Source organism: Canis aureus, chromosome 1 (assembly GCF_053574225.1).
Source record: "Canis aureus isolate CA01 chromosome 1, VMU_Caureus_v.1.0, whole genome shotgun sequence".
NCBI lineage: Eukaryota > Metazoa > Chordata > Mammalia > Carnivora > Canidae > Canis > Canis aureus.
This window is the reverse complement of record NC_135611.1, coordinates 48,016,413-48,037,732: the sequence shown is the minus strand read 5'-3', so window position 1 is coordinate 48,037,732 and position 21,320 is coordinate 48,016,413. Positions and strand designations below refer to the sequence as shown.

Genomic DNA, 21,320 nt, shown 5'->3' with positions numbered 1-21,320 from the left:
ACCTGTTCCTCTGAGAGTGGGCCTCAAACCAGCAGGACAGGAGCCACCATCATCATCTCGCTGGAAATGCTGAGTCTGACCCCCTACCTCCCGGCCCCTCAGACCTGCTGAATCAGAATCTGCATTTTAACAAGATCAGCAGGAGAGTCGCAGGTGTTTTCAAGTTTAAGTACAATACTGCCCAAAACACGCAACAAAACCAGCCGGCCCAAGAGGATTGGGGGGGCGGTTGCCGAGGCACAGCGCAGGATATGGTGAAGCCTCTCTCTCCAAACAGAAGTCAGGCAGGGGTGGGGGGCCCGAAGCATCAAGAAAAAAAACATTTATCCAGTGAAGGAGCCCTATGACTTTCTGTGTTTGGGCAAGGGGAGGGAGGCAGCCGCAAATAAAGGATGTAAATAAGCCTCACTGGCCCTTTCTTAGGGCTGGAGAACCGGGGTGGCTGCAAAGAGCCAGCATTGCAATTCTAAGAACATCCAGTAGATGAGGCATATTGGAGCAATTTCTACAGCACGATTTTCATCACACTGGCTTCTGACTCACTTCTCACATGTCTCCTGGCAAATCCGAGGGGAACAGCAATTGACAACATAGGCCTGGCACTGGTCTGTGTAAATCACTGCGCCACCCCTCCCCACCACGACTTGCCAGGGTCGTGAGCCTCAGGGTCCAGAAAGGGCAATAGATAATTTACATATTTAATTCAGTCATCCACACCTAGCTACATCCATGATGGAGCACTCGAATAAACCCTAAACATAACAGAAATCCAGGCACCTCTGTCTGGGCTTTAGGACATGTCTTATCACATGACTGCACATCACTTTGGCAGGCTGACTCAGTTTCCTTATTTGTTGGAGGAGCTGGTTTGGCTTGGTGATTAACAGTGTGGGATCTGGAGCCAAAATGCCTGGGTTCGAGTTCCTTCACTTGTTCAAGCCTCAGTTTCCTTATCTGTAAAATGGGCATAACAAACAGACCCTCCCTTATGGGTTACTATGAGGATTCTGAGTTATTACCTACAGGAAACGTAGAACATGAGCACCTTATAAGCATCAGTGGTAAATGTTTGTGCACCAGAGGGTAACCAGGATTGCTGAGAGGACCACAGAAGCACTGGGCACGGCCAGGTACTTAGGAAGCACCTGGCGGATGTTGGCTCTTATGCTCTCTACTTACGGAGAGTTTCTTTTCTAAATCTACAGTAGACCTATTTGAACCCCTTCCCTGGGCTCAGGAGTGGGGATGGGGCTTTCATATTTTTCTCACTGTGCTGAGAACGATTGGGCTCTCAGAGGTAGCCCAGGATCCTAGGGATGATGTAAAGCGGAGAGCAAGGACACAGGTGCCAATCAGAGCCTACCCTCCACATGACCCAAGGGGGATGGAGGTGGGGGACAGGGGGCAAGAGACGACCCCGGGCCCTCACCAAAAGAAGGAGCTCCCCCATTCGTAGCTGTCATGGCCCTGCTTCTGCGCCCGGACGGTGAGGTCGAAGCTAGACCCATCATTGGGCCACGAGAAGTAGAAGACACCCGAGTTGAGGATTTTCCTCAAGGCTACGAGGCGGTCCTCCTCCTTGGCCTCCTCCTGTAGAGGGTAGAAGTCGGTGGCGGTGATCTTGTAGATTTCAGCCTCTGGAATTCTGCCCACGGATGTGCAGCCTGTCACCAGAACCAGGAAGCTTAGGGAGGCACCGCCTGGAAGGGAAACAGGAGGGCTTAGGACCACATCGGGCCGGCGGTAGAGCAGGCCACAGCCGCACAGGGGACCGGCGCCCACGTTTCCACTGCAACCACATGGCTGTGTTTGCTCCCTCGCACCCCAGGAATCTCTGTCACCTGAGCCTAAAGCCAGGTGCCTGGTTCTCGGAAGGTGGCCTCTGACCACCACCACCACCACCTGGGAGCCCACTGGAAATGTGAATTTCTGGTCCCATCCAGACCGCTGGACCAGGAGCCAGCCACCTGGGCTTTCACAAGCACCCAGATCATTCTGCTGCCCACTAGCCAGAGGATCACTGGCCTGGAACCTTGCGGGCCCCATGGCCTCTCCTTCAATCTGCTACCCCAAAGCCTCACAAGTGCGCCCTCTCCACAAATCCTCAGGCAGCACCTGGCTCAGGGCCCCTGGGTGGGGTCAGTCCTCCAAGCTCAGTCACTGGAGTCGCCTCTCAAAGTTGCCTGATGGAGGACCTCCCTCTCTGCATGTGTCCTCCCACAATCCCACCTCCCCCAGGACTGAAAGGGGAACTTCCCCCAGGGCCGACCACCCGATTCCTCCCCACCCCTGGTCCAGCAGCTCTCACGGGCTGTCCTCTGCGGCATCTCAAATGTGCCACATGCCCTCGCACCCCTGGGCCTTTGCCCACGATGTTGTCTCTGCCTGGGATGCCCCACCACCATCTGCCCATCAATGCCTTCCCCACTCGCCTGCCCTGCCTCCAGCCTCCAGCCTCCAACAGAGTCACGAGCCTGCCCGGGGTTCATCAGGACCACCGCAGCTCAGTCCCTCCTCTCCAGGAGACTTCCTCTCCACCCTTGGGGAGCATTCCCTGTTCTCCCAAGACATTGTTATGTACCCTCCTACATGCCAATAGCATCCCTGTTAGCCCTCACATATGCAAAGCTAACAACCTCCTTCCCATCTGTGTCCCCAGTAGATTGGGGGTTCCTTAGGGGCAGGACTCTGGTTCACTGTTAAATCCCAGCACCGCACATGGCAAACGTTTGATGAATACATCCCACATAAGCCAGCAAGAGGGCAGCTCAAGCCTCCCCACTTCCTGTGAAAGGGTTACCCATACTGATGCTCACCTGATTGCCAGGAGAACGAGACACCCCTCTCCGGGGACCCCACCAAACCTTCTGTTCTGCACGCCCCACTGCACAGCAGGCCCCTGGCACACAAAGGTGCTAATAAACACACACCAGTGAGTCACGGGTACATGGCAAGGCTCTGCTCTGGGGACACCAGGGACGATGCCCCCCTCTATTTCAGGAGAGGGCCCGAGATGTAACTTGGGTGACCAACTGGCCTTCAGGGCCTGGCATGGTTCTGGTCTAGAGGAGATTCTTCTCACCCTGCTGAGGTTTAAAGGACCTGTTCCCAGCAAGATCTACTCCAAATAGTCAGAAGTCACTATCTGGAGCCATGGTGGTCAATGTTTTAGATCTCTGGACATTCTGATAAAAGACCCTTAAGGCCCACAGCTCATTGTGTGGCCCCCACTCCCTTCTCACGCTTTATAGAAAGAAGAGTGCTGCTCAGGGCCAGGCAGGACACATCTGGGTTTTTTTTTTTAAGATGCCTTCATCTGATAACTAGGTCACCACTCCTACCATGTTTGCTGGGGGGACCTACAGGGTGACCATGCTCGCTCATACCCACCTCCCCAGGCAGCTTATCAGGAAACTACTTTAAAGCCACATAAGGATAAGGCAGTTATGCTGTGGACAGTGATAGGTATCGGGGGCTGGATTTTGTAAGGATAAGTATCATTTTTGGAAGACAGGTGAGGTTTGTGTGGGCTTGACATCCTCGAATTATAGCCTCACAAATACAATTATTCCCATAGCCTGTGCTAGAATCAATGCCCAGGCATCCCATCTGCCTCTTTTGATGTGCTCAGTGCAGGGAAAGCAGAGTTCAAGAACATTCAGAGGTGGGCAGCCCCAGTGGCCTAGTGGTTTAGCACCGCCTTCAACCCGGGGTGTGATCCTGGAGACCCGGGATCGAGTCCTATGTCAGGTTCCCTGCATGGAGCCTGCTTCTCCCTCTGCCTGTGTCTCTGCCTCTCTCTCTCTCTCTCTCTCTCTCTGTGTGTGTGTGTGTGTGTCTGTCATGAATAAATTAATTAATTAAAAACAAAAACAAAAAAAAGAAGAGTCAGAGGCATGGCCAGGGGACAGTCCCTGTGGTCCAGGCTGGGAGCCCAAGAATGGATTCTGTAGAGAGTGGGTTCAAGGAGAGGCATGGAAAACTATGTCTCTCTACCCAAGCTGTGGAGTGGATTTCTAGCACCACTTCCTCAACAGCTTCTGCGTGGGGGGACCGAGTCCCTGGCAAGAGTCTCAGTGGCGTTGAAGACAGTAGGCATTTCCTGTGCAGGGCAGTGGCCTAGGGTTGGTTCAGATAGGTGGCTGCAGCAGGCATGAAAAGGCTCTTACACTAAATGGGAATTCAAGCTCCCGAGTCCTGGGATGAGGGGGGCTCAGGAGAGGGCACAGGTGAATTAACAACAACAACAAAAAAGCCACTGTAGGAGCACATGGAAACCCAGCAGATTAATGACAGTGGATTTTCAGGGCAGTGCTTACCAGGCACCAGGCACTGTTCTATGAACTTCGTCTCAGCAACCCCATGGAGGTAGGGCCACTTTTAGCCCCATTTTACAGAGAGGCAGATGGAGGCACAGAGAGGTTAAGAAGCCTACCCAAGGTGACACAGAAGGGGAACTGGAATTTGAAGCCCCTTCTGGGCTCTACCACCTGGGCAAGTTACTCAGGCCAAGTCTGCTTCCAGAGCTGGTGCTCTGGCCCATATCCTTGCTGATGGAGCACCAATGTGCCTAACGATGCTCCCATCTTACACACAAGGGAATGTCCCCCAGGGGAGCCGAATCGTCTGCCCAAGTGTACGGCTAGTCTCTGTTGGACCCACAATGCACACGTGGATCCCACTCCCCAACTCCATCGGGCCCCAAGGTCTGGCGGTCTCCAATCTCGTGGACCTAACTGTCTCACTAGGGGTGTGCGTGGCTAACGCACCACTCACTCCTTTGGAAACTGACACAAGTTCTCTCAATAGTTTAAATGGTTGTGAATAATATATTTTCCAGCACATACCAAATGTTGACGTGTAAAAATGAAAGTGTTATAGGCCTCTTTACCATCACCCAGTGGAATCTAGGCTCTGGTTTGGTAAAGGAACGCACAAACAAGTTCTTCACTAACAGATGGGATTGTCCTTGCATTTCCATCCCACATCCACCCAGGATTTCATCCTAATGTCACATATTTCATGCTTCTGCGTCTCATATTGATCACATTGTGTGGCAGTTTGATCCTAGTGCTCAAAGTGTTTAAAAGACTTTGGCTTGAGTTATCACTGCAATGATTTTTAGTACAAAATCAGTCGAACGATGTAAACAAAATGCTTTGCTAAATCGTGCTTTAACATAAAAAATAAAGATTTGTTGGGAAGGTGGATGGGACCTCCGGTTCATCAAAGAATAAATATCATTTATTAACGGAATGAAACCAGCTTCTATACCACTTTAAGTTCTGTTTTTCATTTTTGTAGATGGGAACACTAAGAAACCATGTTCACATGAAGACATCGATGGCAAAGAAAGGGCTTCAATATAGAAATGTTGTCTATACACTCTTCAAAGTCCTTCTGAGCTACTTGATTAAAAAAAAAAAAATCACAGGGGTGCTTGGGTGTCTCAGGGGTTGAGTGTCTGCCTTTGGCCCAGGGTGTGATCCCAGGGTCCCAGGAGGGAGTCCCACATCTGGCTCCCCGCAGGAAGCCTGCTTCTCCCTCTATGTCTCTGCCTCTCTCTGTGTGTTTCTCAGGAATAAATAACATCTCAAAAAAGAATCACAAAATCTATCCATACAGTTATTATTAATGCTGTCAGCTGACAGCCCACTGAAATTCTCCCTCAGTTTTGTAGAAAGCAAACGACTGGCTAGCACCCGACTAGTAAATCGACGGTCACCCAGTCACTGAGTGACCTGCTTCCTCGGCAGCGCCGACAACAATTGTGGGAACTGGACCTTTGTTTGGCATCTGTAGGCATTTGCCTCCCAGAGCCACACACCATGGTGCAATTCTGGGGGGAGAAGGTAAGATGGAAGATGGGTGGCTGGGGAAGGGACAGAGGAGGATGAGAAGCAGGCCCCTCAGCACAGGGATGTTCTTAGACCAAAGAGGGGAGGACCTAGAAACTGCCTTAGCACTGACCACGTCTGAGTGCCGTGGAAGTCTCTTGGCCCCAGAGGAACTGTGCTAGGCAGCGGGCCCTCCAGGAGGGGGACCTGGCCCCACTCAGCTGGCGTGTGGCTCCCTGTCACCCCAGTGTTGGCACAACTCTACCTACCCAATCTTGTCTAGAACCCTCGGATGTGCTCCATGTACTAGGTTTTAAGGAAAGGGCCCTGGTTCCAGCCAAGCACCAGACTATTGCTATTAGTGTTGGTGGTGGTAGTAGGGAGTCCATGCCCCCTGGCCTACCTGTCAGTATGGTGTTGGCCTGCGATCCCAGCAGAAAAGGTGTCTCTAGGGAATAACGGAGCTGGTGGGACTCATCTGCCACAGGTGTATGAGATGTCCCCTTGGGTGCCCACCTTGCACACAGGACCTAGACTTTAGGGTCAGTTTTCTCCAAGCCAAGAAGTACACCAGGCCTGGGGGGAGGCAGGGCAGGGGGAAAGTCTCAGAAGTCATTAGTCGAGGCTGAGTCCAGGGGCGTGAAATCAGTAAGGATCTTATAGCAAGGGAAAGACAAAACTCAAACTTGCTTTTTGGCTTCAGAAGGTGAGGCTCTGGACTCAGCACGCCTCCACCAGGCTGTGGGGCCTCTGGCCAGTCTCCTACCCTCTCTGGGCCTTGGAGAATGAAGCACTAGATGGCTTCTATGTCCCTTCCAGCCCAGAGGATCTCTGGTTCCAGAGCTCTGGCCAAAGATAGAGCACACGTGGGTCAGAGGTTGCTGGCTGCAGTCAGGTGAGGTGACAGGGAGGGCAAGCAATGGGTCACAGGCCAAAAAGACACACCAGAGCCAGAAGGGCTGACATACATGGGGACGTAGACACCCCTCCAGAGGGCAGGAGGCTCACGGTCCAGACAACTCCTGCAGTCTGAGCAAGCAGGGCAGAGGAATGGAAGTCAGCCACGCCAAAGTGTATGGATTAGTGGGGACAGGGTTTCAGTTTGGGAAGATGAAAAAAGTTCTAGAGACAGACGGAGGTGATGGGTGTACAACAATGTGAATGTCCTTAATGCCACCAAACTGTCCACTCTAAACTGGTTAAAATGGTAAATTTTGTCTTCTCTATATTCCCTCCCATACACAAAAACCTCAGAGACCTTGAGTCAATTTAGAAATTCTCTCCCTCCAGAGGGCTGCCTTCAAAACCCAACTCCAAGGCACAGCTGCCCCAAACCCCCTGACCCCTGCAGTAACGGGGTCCATGTCTTATCTAGCTGTGACCATTGTCATCTGGCTGGGAAGGGCTGGGGCTGGAATCACGATGAGTCATGCGTAGACACAATGCCGTTTGTGCAGGGACAATGCTGGGTGTGTTCTCACTGCTGAGCCTCTTTCTTTCCCTGCGTTGGCATTTCTTTGTTTGCTCAGCCTTGGAGTTTGCTCCCTGGCCAGGTCTGTGCCAATCTCAGCCCTGTGGTACCTACAGACCACTGTGTCTACCCTGTTTGGACCGGACACCCTCATACTTTGAAGCTGTAGACAAAGGACTTAGGAGCTCTAGGCTTTCCCACTCACGGAGTGGAGGGTCCTCAAGACTTCCCCCCACCAACAAACTCAGAACTCTAAACACCCTGCATTCACATGGCATAGCTTCAAGGATCTCTTTCACCCTCCCTTTCTAGAACATGAAAGTGGTGTCGGCATCGGTGTGCTGGCAGCCGGCACCAGCTCATGCGAGCCAGTGGTGCACATCTTTCCCCAACTCCGCACTCAGCCTGAAATCCGCCCCGGGTGGGTCAGCTACCCCACAGAAACTGGCAAACATGACACATTAGGGCTTTTTTTTCCCCCAGAGAGCTGGATGTCAAATATTTACCAGCACACTACTGGATTTAGGTAATAAATTATTCTAGGAATGATGAAGGCCACATCATTTCAAGACTCTCTAGAGAACACTGCATACTCGGAATCTCAAGACAGAAGACTATCAAATTTCCCACTACAGAGGCTTTTCATTTTCATCTCATTTTCCCACCCAGAAGGGAGCCCTCCACTGGCCTGTGCGGATGAACCATTCACCGGGAGTCAGCAACCTGACTTCCACCCCACACCTACTTCTCCCAGAGAAACCCCTCTGCAGGCCAGGCCCCTCCCACTTAGTACCCATGTTCAGACCATGTTTATTCTCCCCTACAAATCTCTTAAGAGTTATGTAATATAGTAATGAGGCAGTTTTCCTGGTTTTGCAGGTGGGAATACGGCCCTAGAGAAATTACGAAGTATAGATGGGGAGTCTATTATGAAGCTGGAACTAGAATCTACAAGGGCCGTCCCGTACAGCTTTACAGCCTGTGCACTACATAACTCCAGAAGGCACAATCCATTGCAGACCTCACTGTATTCCTCCCTTGAGGCTCTGAAGCAGGAAGGCCATGAGAGCTTAGGTTAAAAGGGAGTTAAATCCCTATAATCATTGGGATACATTCTTTCTACTGCTACACTCTCACTTTCTGTGCTTTGTATTCTGTATGCATCAGGAAACCAGACTCCCCAGCTAATTGTGGGGGCTCCACCCCCTTCTTGCTGGCATTTCAGGGAGGAAGGAGGGACTTATGGTCTCCATGAAAACCTAGGAACCTGGGATAAAACTTGTATGCAATTTTTGTTCACATTTCTTAATTTCTAACACTAAAAAAAAAAAAAAGCTGTCTTCACTTAGGTAGGTTGAAATTGAACAATGTGCCCCACGTTATAAGTCTGAGGGGCAGTCTCTTTCTTTGTACAGAGATCTTCAGCCTAAAAAAAGTCAAAGGGGATGCCCATCCCTAACTCGGGCTGCCTATCTTGGTGGCAACCCCCAATTGGGATTTCACTCTGCACTGCCCAACAGCCCTACACCGAGGAGAGGAAAACATGATAGTTCTGGGTTAGGGACTTGGAGCAGGAAAAGAAAATAAAGTTAAAGCCAAGCACTTCATCATGCAGCTGAAGGGGATTTGAGAAACTCCATGATAAGGCCCAATCCTTCCATCCTTCAGATACCCTAGGCCCTTTCAGGAATGCATTGAAGACAGGCCAAATAATCCTGACATTCCAAAACTCAGAAGTCATCCTTACCCCCCTCGGAGAGCTTTGGCAGCCCACCCTGGAAGAGCAACTCTGACAGGCAGGGCTGGGGGCACTCAGAGGACATGAGACACAGTGGCTGGGGACCTGAGGATCCTCAATGCTAGGAGCATGGCCCTGTGTGCAAACTCACTCCTTAGGGAAGGGGCAGGGGGGTGGCATAGAAGAGAGCAGGGCCTTGCCTGGGGCAGCTCTAGCTGTGGTTACCTCTCTCCACATCCTGCCCTGGGACGATTCCGCAGAAGCTTGCCCTGACCCTGGGCCAAACACCCCACAGACACGCTGGCCCACTCTGACAATATTTCTCAGGGGGGCTGCTGCCCTTCCCTGTTAAGAGCAACTCCCCATGGCTGATCTCAGATCATAGTCCAGGAAGAAAACATTTTCCTCTGGGATGACGGAAAGGTACTGCTCTTCCTATCCTTGGAAGCTCAAACTTTTCTGCCCCTTTTCAAGACAGAACAGCCTGGTGGTTGAAAACAACCCCAGGTGCCAGAAGGCACAAGTTTAAAACCCAGGTCACCACTTGAGAACTCCCTGACCTTGGCTGAGTTCTGGCCCTGTGCTAAATCCAGGCCCTGGTCACATGCAAAATGCATCAATGATTTATGTCGGAGAAAAACACTGCCAGTTATAACTGTAAGATGTCAACAACTGTAACATATCCTACCAGCCAAGATGCTACAATGTAAAAAAAAAATTATATATATATATCAATCAATCGCAGAATAGACCAAATATAGCACTTAAGGTAAAGCAGGACAATAACAGGCACCTGCTTTTCACTTTGGGAGAACGGAGTTAATACATCAAAACAGGGTCTGGCACAGAGGAGGCGGTATGGAAGGTTAGCTGGCATCCTCACATCATCGTCTGGAAACATGGGCCACAGGAATTTTTCATAACCTCATTAAAATCACGGTGGGGAAAGTCCTACAGCAAATCCCTGGCAGGCAGCACATTTTTCAGGGAAAAAGCAAGCATATGGAGGCGGCTCGATCTGGGTTTGAATCCTAGCTACTCTTCTCACCGGAGGCGATTACTTTGATTCTCTGAGCCTGTTTTCGTTACTATCAACAGTGGGCAAGACACAATATCCTATTGGCTTATCTTTAGGATTAAATACGTTAATGTATACCTAGCCCCGGGCACAAAACAGACATGAACAGATGCATCTTGTCATGTGGGTACTGAGTGCTTTTCCTACACACTAGTTGGAAACGATCCGTGGAATCATCACAGATCAGGAGACACCATCCCGCGAAAGAGAAGACCCAGAAAAGTAGTGCCGAACACCAGTATTCTGTTGGCTTAACAAATCGTGTCTGTGAACACGGCTGGTGTGGGAGACGAGGAGCCCTACCACGCTCGGCCCGGGAACAGCTGTGTGCTGATCTGGTCAGCTCACAGCCATTCTCACTTTGAGAAGCCAGACAGCGGATGAGGGATGTCACCTGCTCTGGCCCCCAATGTCCCTGGACACACTGGGTGGGGCCAACCCACATGAGGTGGCTGAGACAGGAGGGGAATGGTGGTGCAGCCCACAAGCGCCCCAAGGCTCCGGTGAGGTCCGGGGCGCAGAGGGGACAAGGCAAGGGGCCCCGCCAGAAGGCTGCGACCCCCAATAGCAGCCCAGCCGACAGCTCAGCCCCGAGGGTCCCATATTAGCAAGGACACCTGCTTGTTCCTGTGAGTTCTCAGCCTTTTCAAAGTCAGACTATGTGGCCCCTTTTCTGCATGCACTTTCCCTTCCTCTCGCTCACACCCCATCCTCAGTGTCCGACAGCAGGTGCTCGGGGGCTCTTCTCTCCTTGCCAATGTGCCCTGTCCCGGCTCTTCTCCCAAGCCACCCAGTGAGTCCGGGAGCTTCTGACCTCCCGCATCCATCCCTTCTAGAGCACGGATCCCTTGTAAACAACAAACAGCCCCCTGGGCGGCCCCTCCCAGACCTGACTTTGGAAAAACTCAGGTCCTGGAGGGCAAATAATGCAGGTGAGTTTCCTTTGCACACATTCTCCTCCTCCACCAGCACAGACAGGTGAGAACCAAGCTGCGTTCATTCACCTTGACCTCCTCCCTGGCATGGAGGAGCAGGCTCAGCCAAATAAAGGAACATTTTAAAAGATCAGGACAGCTAAAATAAAACGCCTAAATCCAGCAGTCTTTCCAAATGAACACAAGAGAAGCTCTGCCCAGCGCCCTGAAAGTCTAGCATCAGACGTTCTGACAGCTGCTGTTTTGCCGGAACGGGTGGGTACTCACCAGATCTCAACCTGAGCTCCCCCAAGCAGCCGTAAGCATCCGTGAGCTTCCCATACTGGCCCTTAATGACCTCCTTCTCTTCCGGAGCTGGGGGAGAAACACATCACAGACAACATCAGCCTGGGGCTCCTGTTGAGTTCATTCACGCAGCCTTCCAATCTGGCTCCCCACCCACTCGAAAAAGAAAACGCAGAGACAAAAGCTCGGCCTCGAGTAACGTGTGTGGAGGTTTTATGATCAGCGAATCACCAGGCTGCAGAGATTTAGACCTTCCCACAAAAAGCTTGCTCTCTGGAAGCGCCCACAGCTCCCTGGGGGCTGGGGAGAGTGAGGAGAGTCCCCAGCTAGGCTGCCGGGAGGTGCTGGGGTTCCAGCCAGGAGCAGGTGCCGCAGGCCCAGCCCCGTCTACAGGCTCTGAAACAGGAGTGAGTCATCGCTGTCCAATGGGGTGGACCTTCCTTCCTAAATATTGTTCAGTGGGGGCTCGGCCCGCAAGTGCCCACCTGCCTGCAGGGACCTGCTGATGCACAGGGGAGGCTGCACAGAAGACCCACGTGCCGCTGGTACCCCGGCCTGGGCCCAAGGCGGCTCCCCGCAAGCTGCAGGAGCAGAGCCCCTGAGGTCTTCAGCATTCACCACCAGTGCCCAGGATAAGACACAGCCTTGGGTGGAAGCAAAAGAAGATAGCAGACCCGACAGACGGAAAGATCATTCGGAGCTGGGAGCCCTTGACCTGCAAGGACACCAGAGACCCATCTGGCATGGAGGGTGGCAGGGCCCTTGGGTCCTTCCTCTGATGAATGTTTCTATATTCAGAGAATGAAATATCAATCCAATATCAACTCAAATAAGGGGCCAGCAGACACCATTAGGGAGGCTTACTAGGTAAGCAGTCACTCTGCCTTTGAATTACTGTGATAGATGGGCTCTTAACCTGGGGTGACAGAGGGAGGCCCAGCAGACACGGCCACTCCACGGGAGAGGGTTTGGGGGAATTGGTATGACCTCTGCAACTGTGCGCAAATTTCTGGATGTATTTTTTTTATGGGGCTGAGAGCCGCTGTTTTGCTCAGAATCGCAAAGGAGTTAGTGACGCTGAAGAGGTTAACAACCAGTTTACTAAGTCACATTCCCCACCCCTCCCCCATACTCAGAGGAATTGTTTGGATTGATTAGAATTTGTTAGGGGGGCCAGGGGGCATAACCTAAAGCTAATTATGAGCAGGACTGGGGGGACAGTCCCACCTACTCCCTCACCCGGGTTCAGAGAAGGGGCAGCCGCAGGGCGCCTGAGTCACCAGTCTTCTGCTGCCGCTGCTGTGGTGACAAATGACCAGACCCACTGGCTCAAAACAACACACATCCGTGCACTGACAACTGTGCAGGTCAGAAGTCTCTGAAATGGGTTTTACTAGGTTAAAATCAGTGTTGGCAGGATTGCATTCCTCTGGAAGCTCTAGGAAAGAACCTGTTTCCTGGCACTCCCCAGCATCTCCAGCCCGTCTGCATCCCTGGGCTCCTGGCCGCTGCCCATCCTCTTCAAAGCTGGCGATGGCCTCACTCTGGCCTCTGCTCCCACCTTTCCTTCTCATTCTCTCTTTCTCTCCTGCTTCCTTCCTCTCTCTTTTTTAAAAAGATTTTTATTTATTTGAGAGATAGAGCAAGAGAGAGCAGACAGGGGCAGGCAGAGGGAGAGGCTCCCCACTGAGCCCAACATGGGGCTCAATCCCAAGGCCCTGGGATCATGACCTGAGCTGCAAGCAGATGCTTAAACAACTGAACCACCCAGGCACCCACCTGCCCTCCCTCTTTTAAAGGCCCCTGTGAGTACCCTGGGCCCACCCAGGTAACCCAGGACAATCTCCACATCTCAAGCCCCTTCACTAAATCAAATCTGCAAAGTCCCTTTTGCCATACAAGGTAACAGTCACAGGGACTACGGATGACGATGCTGATATCTAAGGGCCTCCAGGTGGCTCTAACCCATTTCTCGGAGGCCATAGGCCTCCGGCTCCCACACTGATGATGGGTGAGGGGGACGAGGCAGCTTCTCCATTCCCTGCATCTGCGCCTGGCTGTGCAATGAACACCACCCTCTGCCCAGAGGTGATGGCAAGTTCACTGCCGAGGGCCAGACACTGTGTCCTGTGCCTACAGAGTCCTCTGGAAATGGGCCTGCTCGCTGCTCTAGGACAGGTAAATCCTGTGAAATCCTAACCCTGCAGGCCACAGGCTGTCCAGACTGGGGTCTCCTGCACACAGGTGCTGTAGGCAGGGCCAGGATCCTGGCCCTTATCTCAAGACACACATTGATAAAGCAAGAGAATAATTTTGACACACAAAAAATGTATATGTCAGCCCTCGGAGCTTTACAAAGCCTTCACACAGAATCCTGAAGCCTTAGTATCACCCGGTTCTCATTTTGTTAACCAGCAACAAGGAGGCCTTTGTATATTCATTTACCTCTGCAAATCATCCTGAGAAAATAAAATAAAACATCCAGGAAACTGCTCACTGAAGTGCTGTGGTCAAGTTCACACTCCAGGGGTGGGAACGTGCCCACGGGGAGAAGCTGTGGCAACAGAACTGGCCGCTTGCCCTGCTGGATCGCAGGTGACAAGTGCATGCATCACAGCCCCTGTCACCAGGAACGTTTAGCCAATACAAGTAACAAAGACTCTTAACCTCTTATTCAGCAGACAAACCAACACACCTCAGGGCCACCAGGTCCCCTTTCTGCCGGACTTTGCACCTGGGAACTCGCAGTAAGCCTCCACCTCACTGGCCTCAAACAACACGTGACCATCTCATAGGGCCGAGGGCCAGAGGGCTGAAGCAGGTGTGGGCAGGGCCCGTCCCTCGGAAGGCTCTAGGGAAGGAGCCCGCCCGGCCTCCTCCTGCTTCTGGCTCTCAGCTCGGTGCTCCTCCTGCCTCCCTCCAATTCCCACCCCCATCTTCTCCTGGCCTTTGTGTGCATGTCCCTGTGTCTTGTCCCCTTCTTAAAAGGACACTTGGCATATTGGATCTGGGATTCATCATATGATGTCATCTCGTGTCACTGAATTACATCTGCAATGACTATCTCCAAATTCGGAGATACTGCAAATTAGGACTTTGACATATCTTTTCTCGGGGACACATGTGAACCCGTAACACTTGGTCACTTTTTCATGTGGTGAGCCAGTCTTTTTAAAGCCTAGACTCGCTGGCAAGCTGTCTCTCCTAGAAGCTGATTTTCTCTTTTCCATGCACTTCTCTCCAATGCTCCCTCTGACCCTCAGTGTATAAGGGGGAACGGAACGTTCTGCTCCCATAATGCAGCCCCCCACCCCACTGCCTTCTCTGCCCCACCCCCAGAGCTCCCAGTGGCCTGGCCTTTCAGGCGGTCTGTTCCAAAATCACCCGACATCCCTGCTAGTCCCAAACAACTGTATTCCCTCAGTTAGGTTTGAAGGAAGAAGAAATCCATTCTGCTCTTCAAAAGGGAGCCACAGATGGAATGTCTACAATAGCAACAGGCAGGTAATGAATGAATGAAGCTGCTAGAGGGGGCCCCAGGGGACCAGAGGACGCATACCCCCTCTAATGGGTGCAGATGGTCAGTCCCATGCCAACCCGGTGCCAGCGAGCCTCTCGTTTTTTGAGAGAAATAGGACACTCCTGATTTTTCAGTGTTGGCAACCAATCCAAGTTTATTTTAAGCATCGTGTGGGCTGAACACACACCTCTGCAGACTGCATTTGGCCTGCCCATTTGCAACTTCTGTCCTCCCTTACTTAATGTTTCGAAAATAGACTATTATTGTCTTTCACACTTTTGTTGCATTTCCTGTAGGTTTCTCCATGTTAGAGTGCCTTTCCTTCCCCTCCCACTGGCCACAAATTTCCAGCCTTTAAGGAAAGTCCCCTCATGTACTTTCCACCCTCTTCTTCATTCACCCCTTGGCCCCTGGGACTCAGCCATGCAGCTAGAGACAGCGTCGTGAGAGCCTGCCATGGCTGGCACTGTCCTAGACACAAATACAGCAGTGAACCAAATAGACAAAAACCCCTGCAGAGCAGAGCTGGCCAAGGCAGGCGTTTGGCAGTGGCAAAGAAGGAACGTGTGTCATGAATGGATGTGAGATGACAGTGGAGGCCAACCTGGGAGGGAGTGGGAGCCAGGAAGAGTGGCACGGCCAAGGCATATCCACAAAGGCAGAGTAGTGGGGCCTACTCGGTGCAAGCTTCCTGCCAAGAGGAACAGACAAGCTCAATAAGCACAATACAGACAGTGATAGGAGCTAAGGAGAAAAAGTGAGCATGGAAGGAGGCGTAAAGTGTGTGGGTTGTGTGTGTAGGTGTGTGTGCGCGCACATGTGTGAAATTTTACATACTATAATCTGAGAAGACCTCGCTGCAGGGGCGACTTTTGAAAGCAGGCAGGAAAGAAATGACAAGGATGGCTGAGTGATGGTGGGGAGGCCACTACAGGCCCAGGAGATCATGTGTAAAGGTCCTGCGGCAGAAGCATTCCTGACTATCCAAGGACCAACAAGAAGCTCCGAGGTTGACAGAGGAAACAGCATAAAGGACACATTGTAAAGACCTTTGTAGGTCATAGAAAGACCTGGGGTTTCACTCTGAGTGACAGGGAGCCGTTGCAGGGTTTGGAGGTTGCTCTAGCTGCTCTGTTGAGAACAGATCCTAGAGGGGCAGGGGGGAAAGCAAGGAGACCCCCGCAACGATCAAGGCAAGAGATGCTAGCTTAGACCAGGGTGGTAGCAATGGAGGTGTTGAGAAACAGTCAAAGTCTGGACACACACATACACACAGATATACACATACACAATTTTTTACTATGGATATTTCCAAAGAAAAATGGAGTACTGGAGCAATGCTGTGGACCCACCCACACTACCATGTACCGACCACCACCCTAGCTATCAGCTCTCATACCCCTCACCACTCTCCTATACCTCCCATCAGTGGGTCTCATAATGTGGATTGCAGACAATACGCATCAACCAGCCTTAGAAATACAACTGATCGGGCCCACCACAGCCCTACAGAGTCAGAAACTCTGGCCATGAGACACAAAAATCTGTTTTAATGAGTCCTCCACGTGAAAATCATTGCCCTAGATTACTGTGAGTAAATCCCAAACTTCCTAGCATTTCATCTATAAATAATTCAGTAAGAATCTCTGAAAGATAAGGCCTCCTTTAAAAAATGTAACCACGATACCATTATCACATCTGAAAAAACTTAGCCATATTCCTTAACATCGCCAGATATCTGCATATATTTTGAAGCTCAAATCAAAAGGGTTTGTGGACAGATTTGATGTGGGATATGAGAGAAAGACAAGGTCCAAGGATGAAGCCAAGTTTTTCTCCTGGATAATGGGAAGGCTGGAGCAGCCGTCACTGGGATGGAGGAGCCTGGAGGCCACACTGAGAGCTCAGGTCAGACCGATGAGCCTGCTGTGCCCCCAGGTGTCCCAGTACAGACATCGAGGGCAGAGCTGTGCCAGCCTGGAGTCCTGCAAGGAAGTCCAGCTGAGCTGAAGACACAAACGGGGGCCTCCCGCAAACAGAAGGTACTCAAAATCTGGAGAATGGAAGGGATCACCTGGGAAGAGAGTGGCAGAAACAGTGTGTTCAAAAGTCAAGGAGAATGAAATATCCAAAGAGATGTAAGGAAAACCAGAAATGTGTGGTGTCCTGGAGGTCGGAGAAGAAAGCGTTTGAAGGAGGCAGGCGTGGTCAGCAAGTTCGGATGCTGCTCTATGTTCCATCACATGAGGACAGAGTGTCCTTCCAGTTCAGCACTGGTGGCCAGAAAAGAGCAGTGTCAGGGGAGTTCAGAGACAAGAAGCTGAATGGAGAGAGAGGAACAGAGACTGTGTAGAGACAATTCTTTGAGGAACCCTGTGTGTGTGTGTGTGTACATGAGCATACATGTGGATATGTGTGTGTATGCATGTGCATGTGTGTATATGTCCGTGTATATGTGCATATGTATATATTATGTGCACGTGCATGTATATGCATGTATATGTCTGTGCATGTATGCACGTGTGTGCACATGCATATATGTGTGCGTGTGTACATGTGTATGTGTGTGCATGTGTATATATGTCTGTATGTGTGCATGTGTGTATATATCTGCACATGTGCATTTGTGTATATATCTGTGCATGTGTGTATACATGCATGTATGTATATATCGATATATGTGTGTGCATACATGTATGTGTGCAATGCATGTGTGGTACGTATGTGTATATGTGCATCTGTGTATGCCTGTGTATGTGTGTTTGTGTGTATATATGTATATGTGTGTGCGTGTATGTGTGTATACATGCATGTGTATATACACATGTGCATGTGCACCCACACGCATTTGCTGTGGAAATGCTCTGGGACAGTAAAATCCAATGTCGTAGGAGAGGGGGAGCTGCTGCAGCAATGCCCCAGAGCAGGTCAGTGGAATCCGATCTCTAAGTGGGGACCACCCTCAGAAACAGTCCATCCATGCTTAATAAAAGACAAGGGAGCAGACACCAGCCAGATGGCGGGGGGCGGGGGGGGGGTGGAGAGGCAGCCACCATGGCACAGGTAGTGTGGACATCCCCTCCCAAATGTTTTCATGCTTCAGTGCAGGGAGAGGCAAGTCCAGCAAAGAGTGAGGAGGAGAAGGAGGAAGAGGAGGAAGAGGAGAGCGGCAGAGCTGAGAAGTGGGAAGATGCAGATAGCCCATTGGGACAGTCACTGCAGGACCCACCTGGAATCAGGGATCATGAAGCAGCAATGACATCTACCAGCATGACAATGGGTCTCTGGAAATTTCCAGCTACACAGAGGCCGGTTCAGGAGAGGAGAGGATCTCACTTCGGTATCAGCAAGGGAGGGACGAGGGAGCACAGGGGGAGGTGCAAGCAGAGGTAGTGGCTGGGACCCACATAGCCAAAGGAGAGGCATGGGGGACACTGTGGGACCGTGGAAAGGTGGCAGGGTCAGGGACACAGTCCTAGCAGAGTCAAAGAGCACCCAACTGGGGAACCAAGGGCTGTGTTGAAAAGGTGGGGGTAGTGGGTGTTTGACACAGATAGTGGGGGGACCAGAGCACGGCCGGGGGAGAGTGGCCAAAGCAGGGTGGAGGACACACCTGTTGAGGGGAGGTCAGGGAGTCCAAAGCCAAGGGCTGCAGCAGGATCACCATGACGGCTGAAGGTACCAAGAACGAGAGCAAGCTTAGCATCAGAGAGACTGGTGGCAAATGAGGTAAAATCACCAGGGAGCCAGATAATCCCAACACAGAGCAATGGGTGACAGTCTTCCTGGTGTGTGCGGGCAAAGGGTTAACAGAACCTGCAAGAGAACTGACCTTAAGTTAGCATTCTAGCCCTGTTTCTGTGGTAACCTGATAAAAGTTATCTAAGTTACTAGACAGTATGGCTTATGATTAAAAATAGTCCTGACTGGTAGAAGGCATCCAGGCTGACAGGAACCACGGGTGACCTATAATAACTATGACAGGGCCATGTGGACTTTCTGGGAATGAATGGGCCTGTCCTTTGAGGGGACCCTGGAAGCTGGGGCTGGTGTGCTCTATTCTTAAAACCCAGGCCACGCAGGCCATGTTCCTGGTCTGCAGACAGCCAGTCCAGATCAATAAGCAAACTAACCACACACGTTTCTTTCTCTCATAATATATTCCACAATAACACTCCATAAGGAAATTCGAGTGAAGCCCAGCCCACAAGTCACAGAAACAAGTAGGTCAATTTAACAATGCTGACAGTCCAAGACGGAGGTACCATTTGTGGCTGCTGCATTCTTGTGCATGATTTTAAACCATCTTCTAGTATTTCAGGGTCTCAAGAGGACAGCATCATCCAGATCAAGGTCAGTGTCTCCTTCAGGAGTTCAATTCAGACTGGCTTACGCTGTTCCTTCCAGGGTTACCAGTTTAGAGCTAAAGCAGCTCTTCAGAAAGACAATGGGTTTTCTCGGGTGGGGCGGATGAGGCTTAGGAGGGTTGCTAAGCAAAGTGCAAATCAAAACATCAGTCTGTAACCGAAGCTTGAGAGCTATGATGAGAGCCAACTGGGCAGACGCAAGGCAGCCCCAATAAGAAACTTTCCTGTACTCCCCACTGCTGCTCTCTCTCACCAAAAAAGTCCAGGCCATGCAAAAGAGCCAGTGGGGGGAGGGCGGCGAGGTGGGCCCCCGAAAACACATGACCTAAGCAAATGCGCTGCCTCCCACCAAGGCCGTGTTAGCCTGCGCAAACCAACCCGAGAAAATAAAAGGGAAATTTATCATCTCCCGCAGCCACAGCTGGAAAAACATCTGTGAGGCAGGGGTGGGCCCCTCCACGCTCCCCTCCCTGCCCCGAGGTCCGCGGTGGCTGCAACCAGGCCCGAGGAGGAGGCGGGCTCCTCAGACAGGAGGGCTGGAGTGCAGGCCTGTACGCAGCCTTCAGAGCTGAGTCCTTTGTCTACACTGAGCATGCTTCGGACAGAGCCTGGGGACAGGGGCCGTAAGGCCGGTGGGTGGCTCCCTACAGCACCCAGCAGCACAGGGAGGGCCAGGCAGCCCTCCCCCCACCAGGGAGCCAGGGGGAAGCGGAAGATACCTGTTTCTCTGAAAATGTGTGTGTGTTCACTGTACACGTGGGGGCGGATCCCATAGACCAGATCCCTGGGGGCAGTGTTGACAGCCTAACCGCAGATCTCATTCCTGGGCCTTCCATCTCTCCCCGCCACCCCAGGCTCTCCTCCTGGACCAAGTCCTGATGCGTCACCTCCTCATACAACAAGCTCTGCAGTTTGCTTCCTACGAGTAACAAATTAGGTCCGCCGGCCCGGGCCTGGGGCTGGAGGTTGTAGTACAACTACTTTTCCAGTATCCTCTCTGACTGACAACCCAAACCAGCTCCTCAGTACATCCTCTCTCCTCCTCCCCCAATTATCGGTCCATCTGAACAGCCCCTCCCAGCCCGGCTACTACCCTGCCTCACAGCCTCCTCCCTTGCAGAGAAGCCTCACTTCCACACACACGTGTGTGTGCAGACCCACAGGCACCCTTTTAGAAGCCATGTAGTGTGATGCATATATAACTTCTTATGCTACATGAGTGCCAGTGGGGGCTGGAAGGAAGGGGAAAGTCACACCCTTTCCTGCTACAACATCATCACTCATCAGAGATTCCAGGTGCACACTCCGTGTAGGGTGCAGCTCTGAGCACCCAGGAGAACTGCAGCCAGGCGGGACCATGGGGGGGGGGGGCGGGGAGCGTCGTCTAGGGAAGGAGGTGTGATCACCTGGGGGTGTTTCTGGACAGGGGACACACCTTAGCGGGATCCGGCGAGGTGGAAGTCATGGGGACCTGGATGGAGGGCATCAGAGGAGCTGTGAGCACCAAAGCCTGGCTGAAGCGCATCCGGAAGGATGGAGGGTGGGAGGAGGGGGAGCAGCCACAGCACACGTGGACAGAGAAAGGAGGTGAGGGGTTGGGGCAGGGACGATACACCACTGTCTGCTGGTTTAATGGTGGAATCACCCAGCTAGGAAGGAAAGGGGGAAAGAGGGGCCTATTTTGTCCTCCCCAACCCTGGCCTTTCTGAATGGGATGCCATACCTTCCGCCTGCCCTAACCTCTGGCGATGGTGGCCCCCTCCGACTCTCTGCCCTTCCTGGTCCTGCCACAGCTGTGGGGCATGCCCCAGGCACCTGAGCTCTGCCCTGATGTTCCCAGCACACTGAGCCTGGCTTGAACCCCAGCAGGTGTGTCCCCGAGAGGACAAGTCAAATCTGGGCTTATCTGGAAGCCTGTGCGGCTTACCTGGAGCCAGTGCACAAGAGCAGTAAATGTCTCCTCCGAGAGGGGTCAAGGCCTAAGGGGAGAGACAGGCGGGAGGCACAGCTACAGGGCCAGGGGGGAGGGGTGACACTGGGTGGCATGCAGTGTCTGTCCCGGGGCCTCCAAGCCTGAATCACAGGAGGG

General features: G+C 52.0%; 1 protein-coding gene across 3 annotated transcripts in view; it reads right to left on the bottom strand.

Moving 5' to 3' along the window:
* Positions 1 to 21,320, bottom strand: part of SYNJ2 (synaptojanin 2) — a 98,499-nt gene that overhangs the window by 62,593 nt on the left and 14,586 nt on the right. For all 3 annotated transcript variants that reach the window (XM_077898377.1, XM_077898378.1, XM_077898379.1), the window contains exons 2-3: positions 11,327 to 11,413; positions 1,430 to 1,700 (exon numbers count right to left, since the gene is read on the bottom strand). In XM_077898377.1, coding sequence (XP_077754503.1) covers positions 1,430 to 1,700; positions 11,327 to 11,413 — 358 coding nt within the window. The remainder of the gene's footprint in view (positions 1 to 1,429; positions 1,701 to 11,326; positions 11,414 to 21,320) is intronic.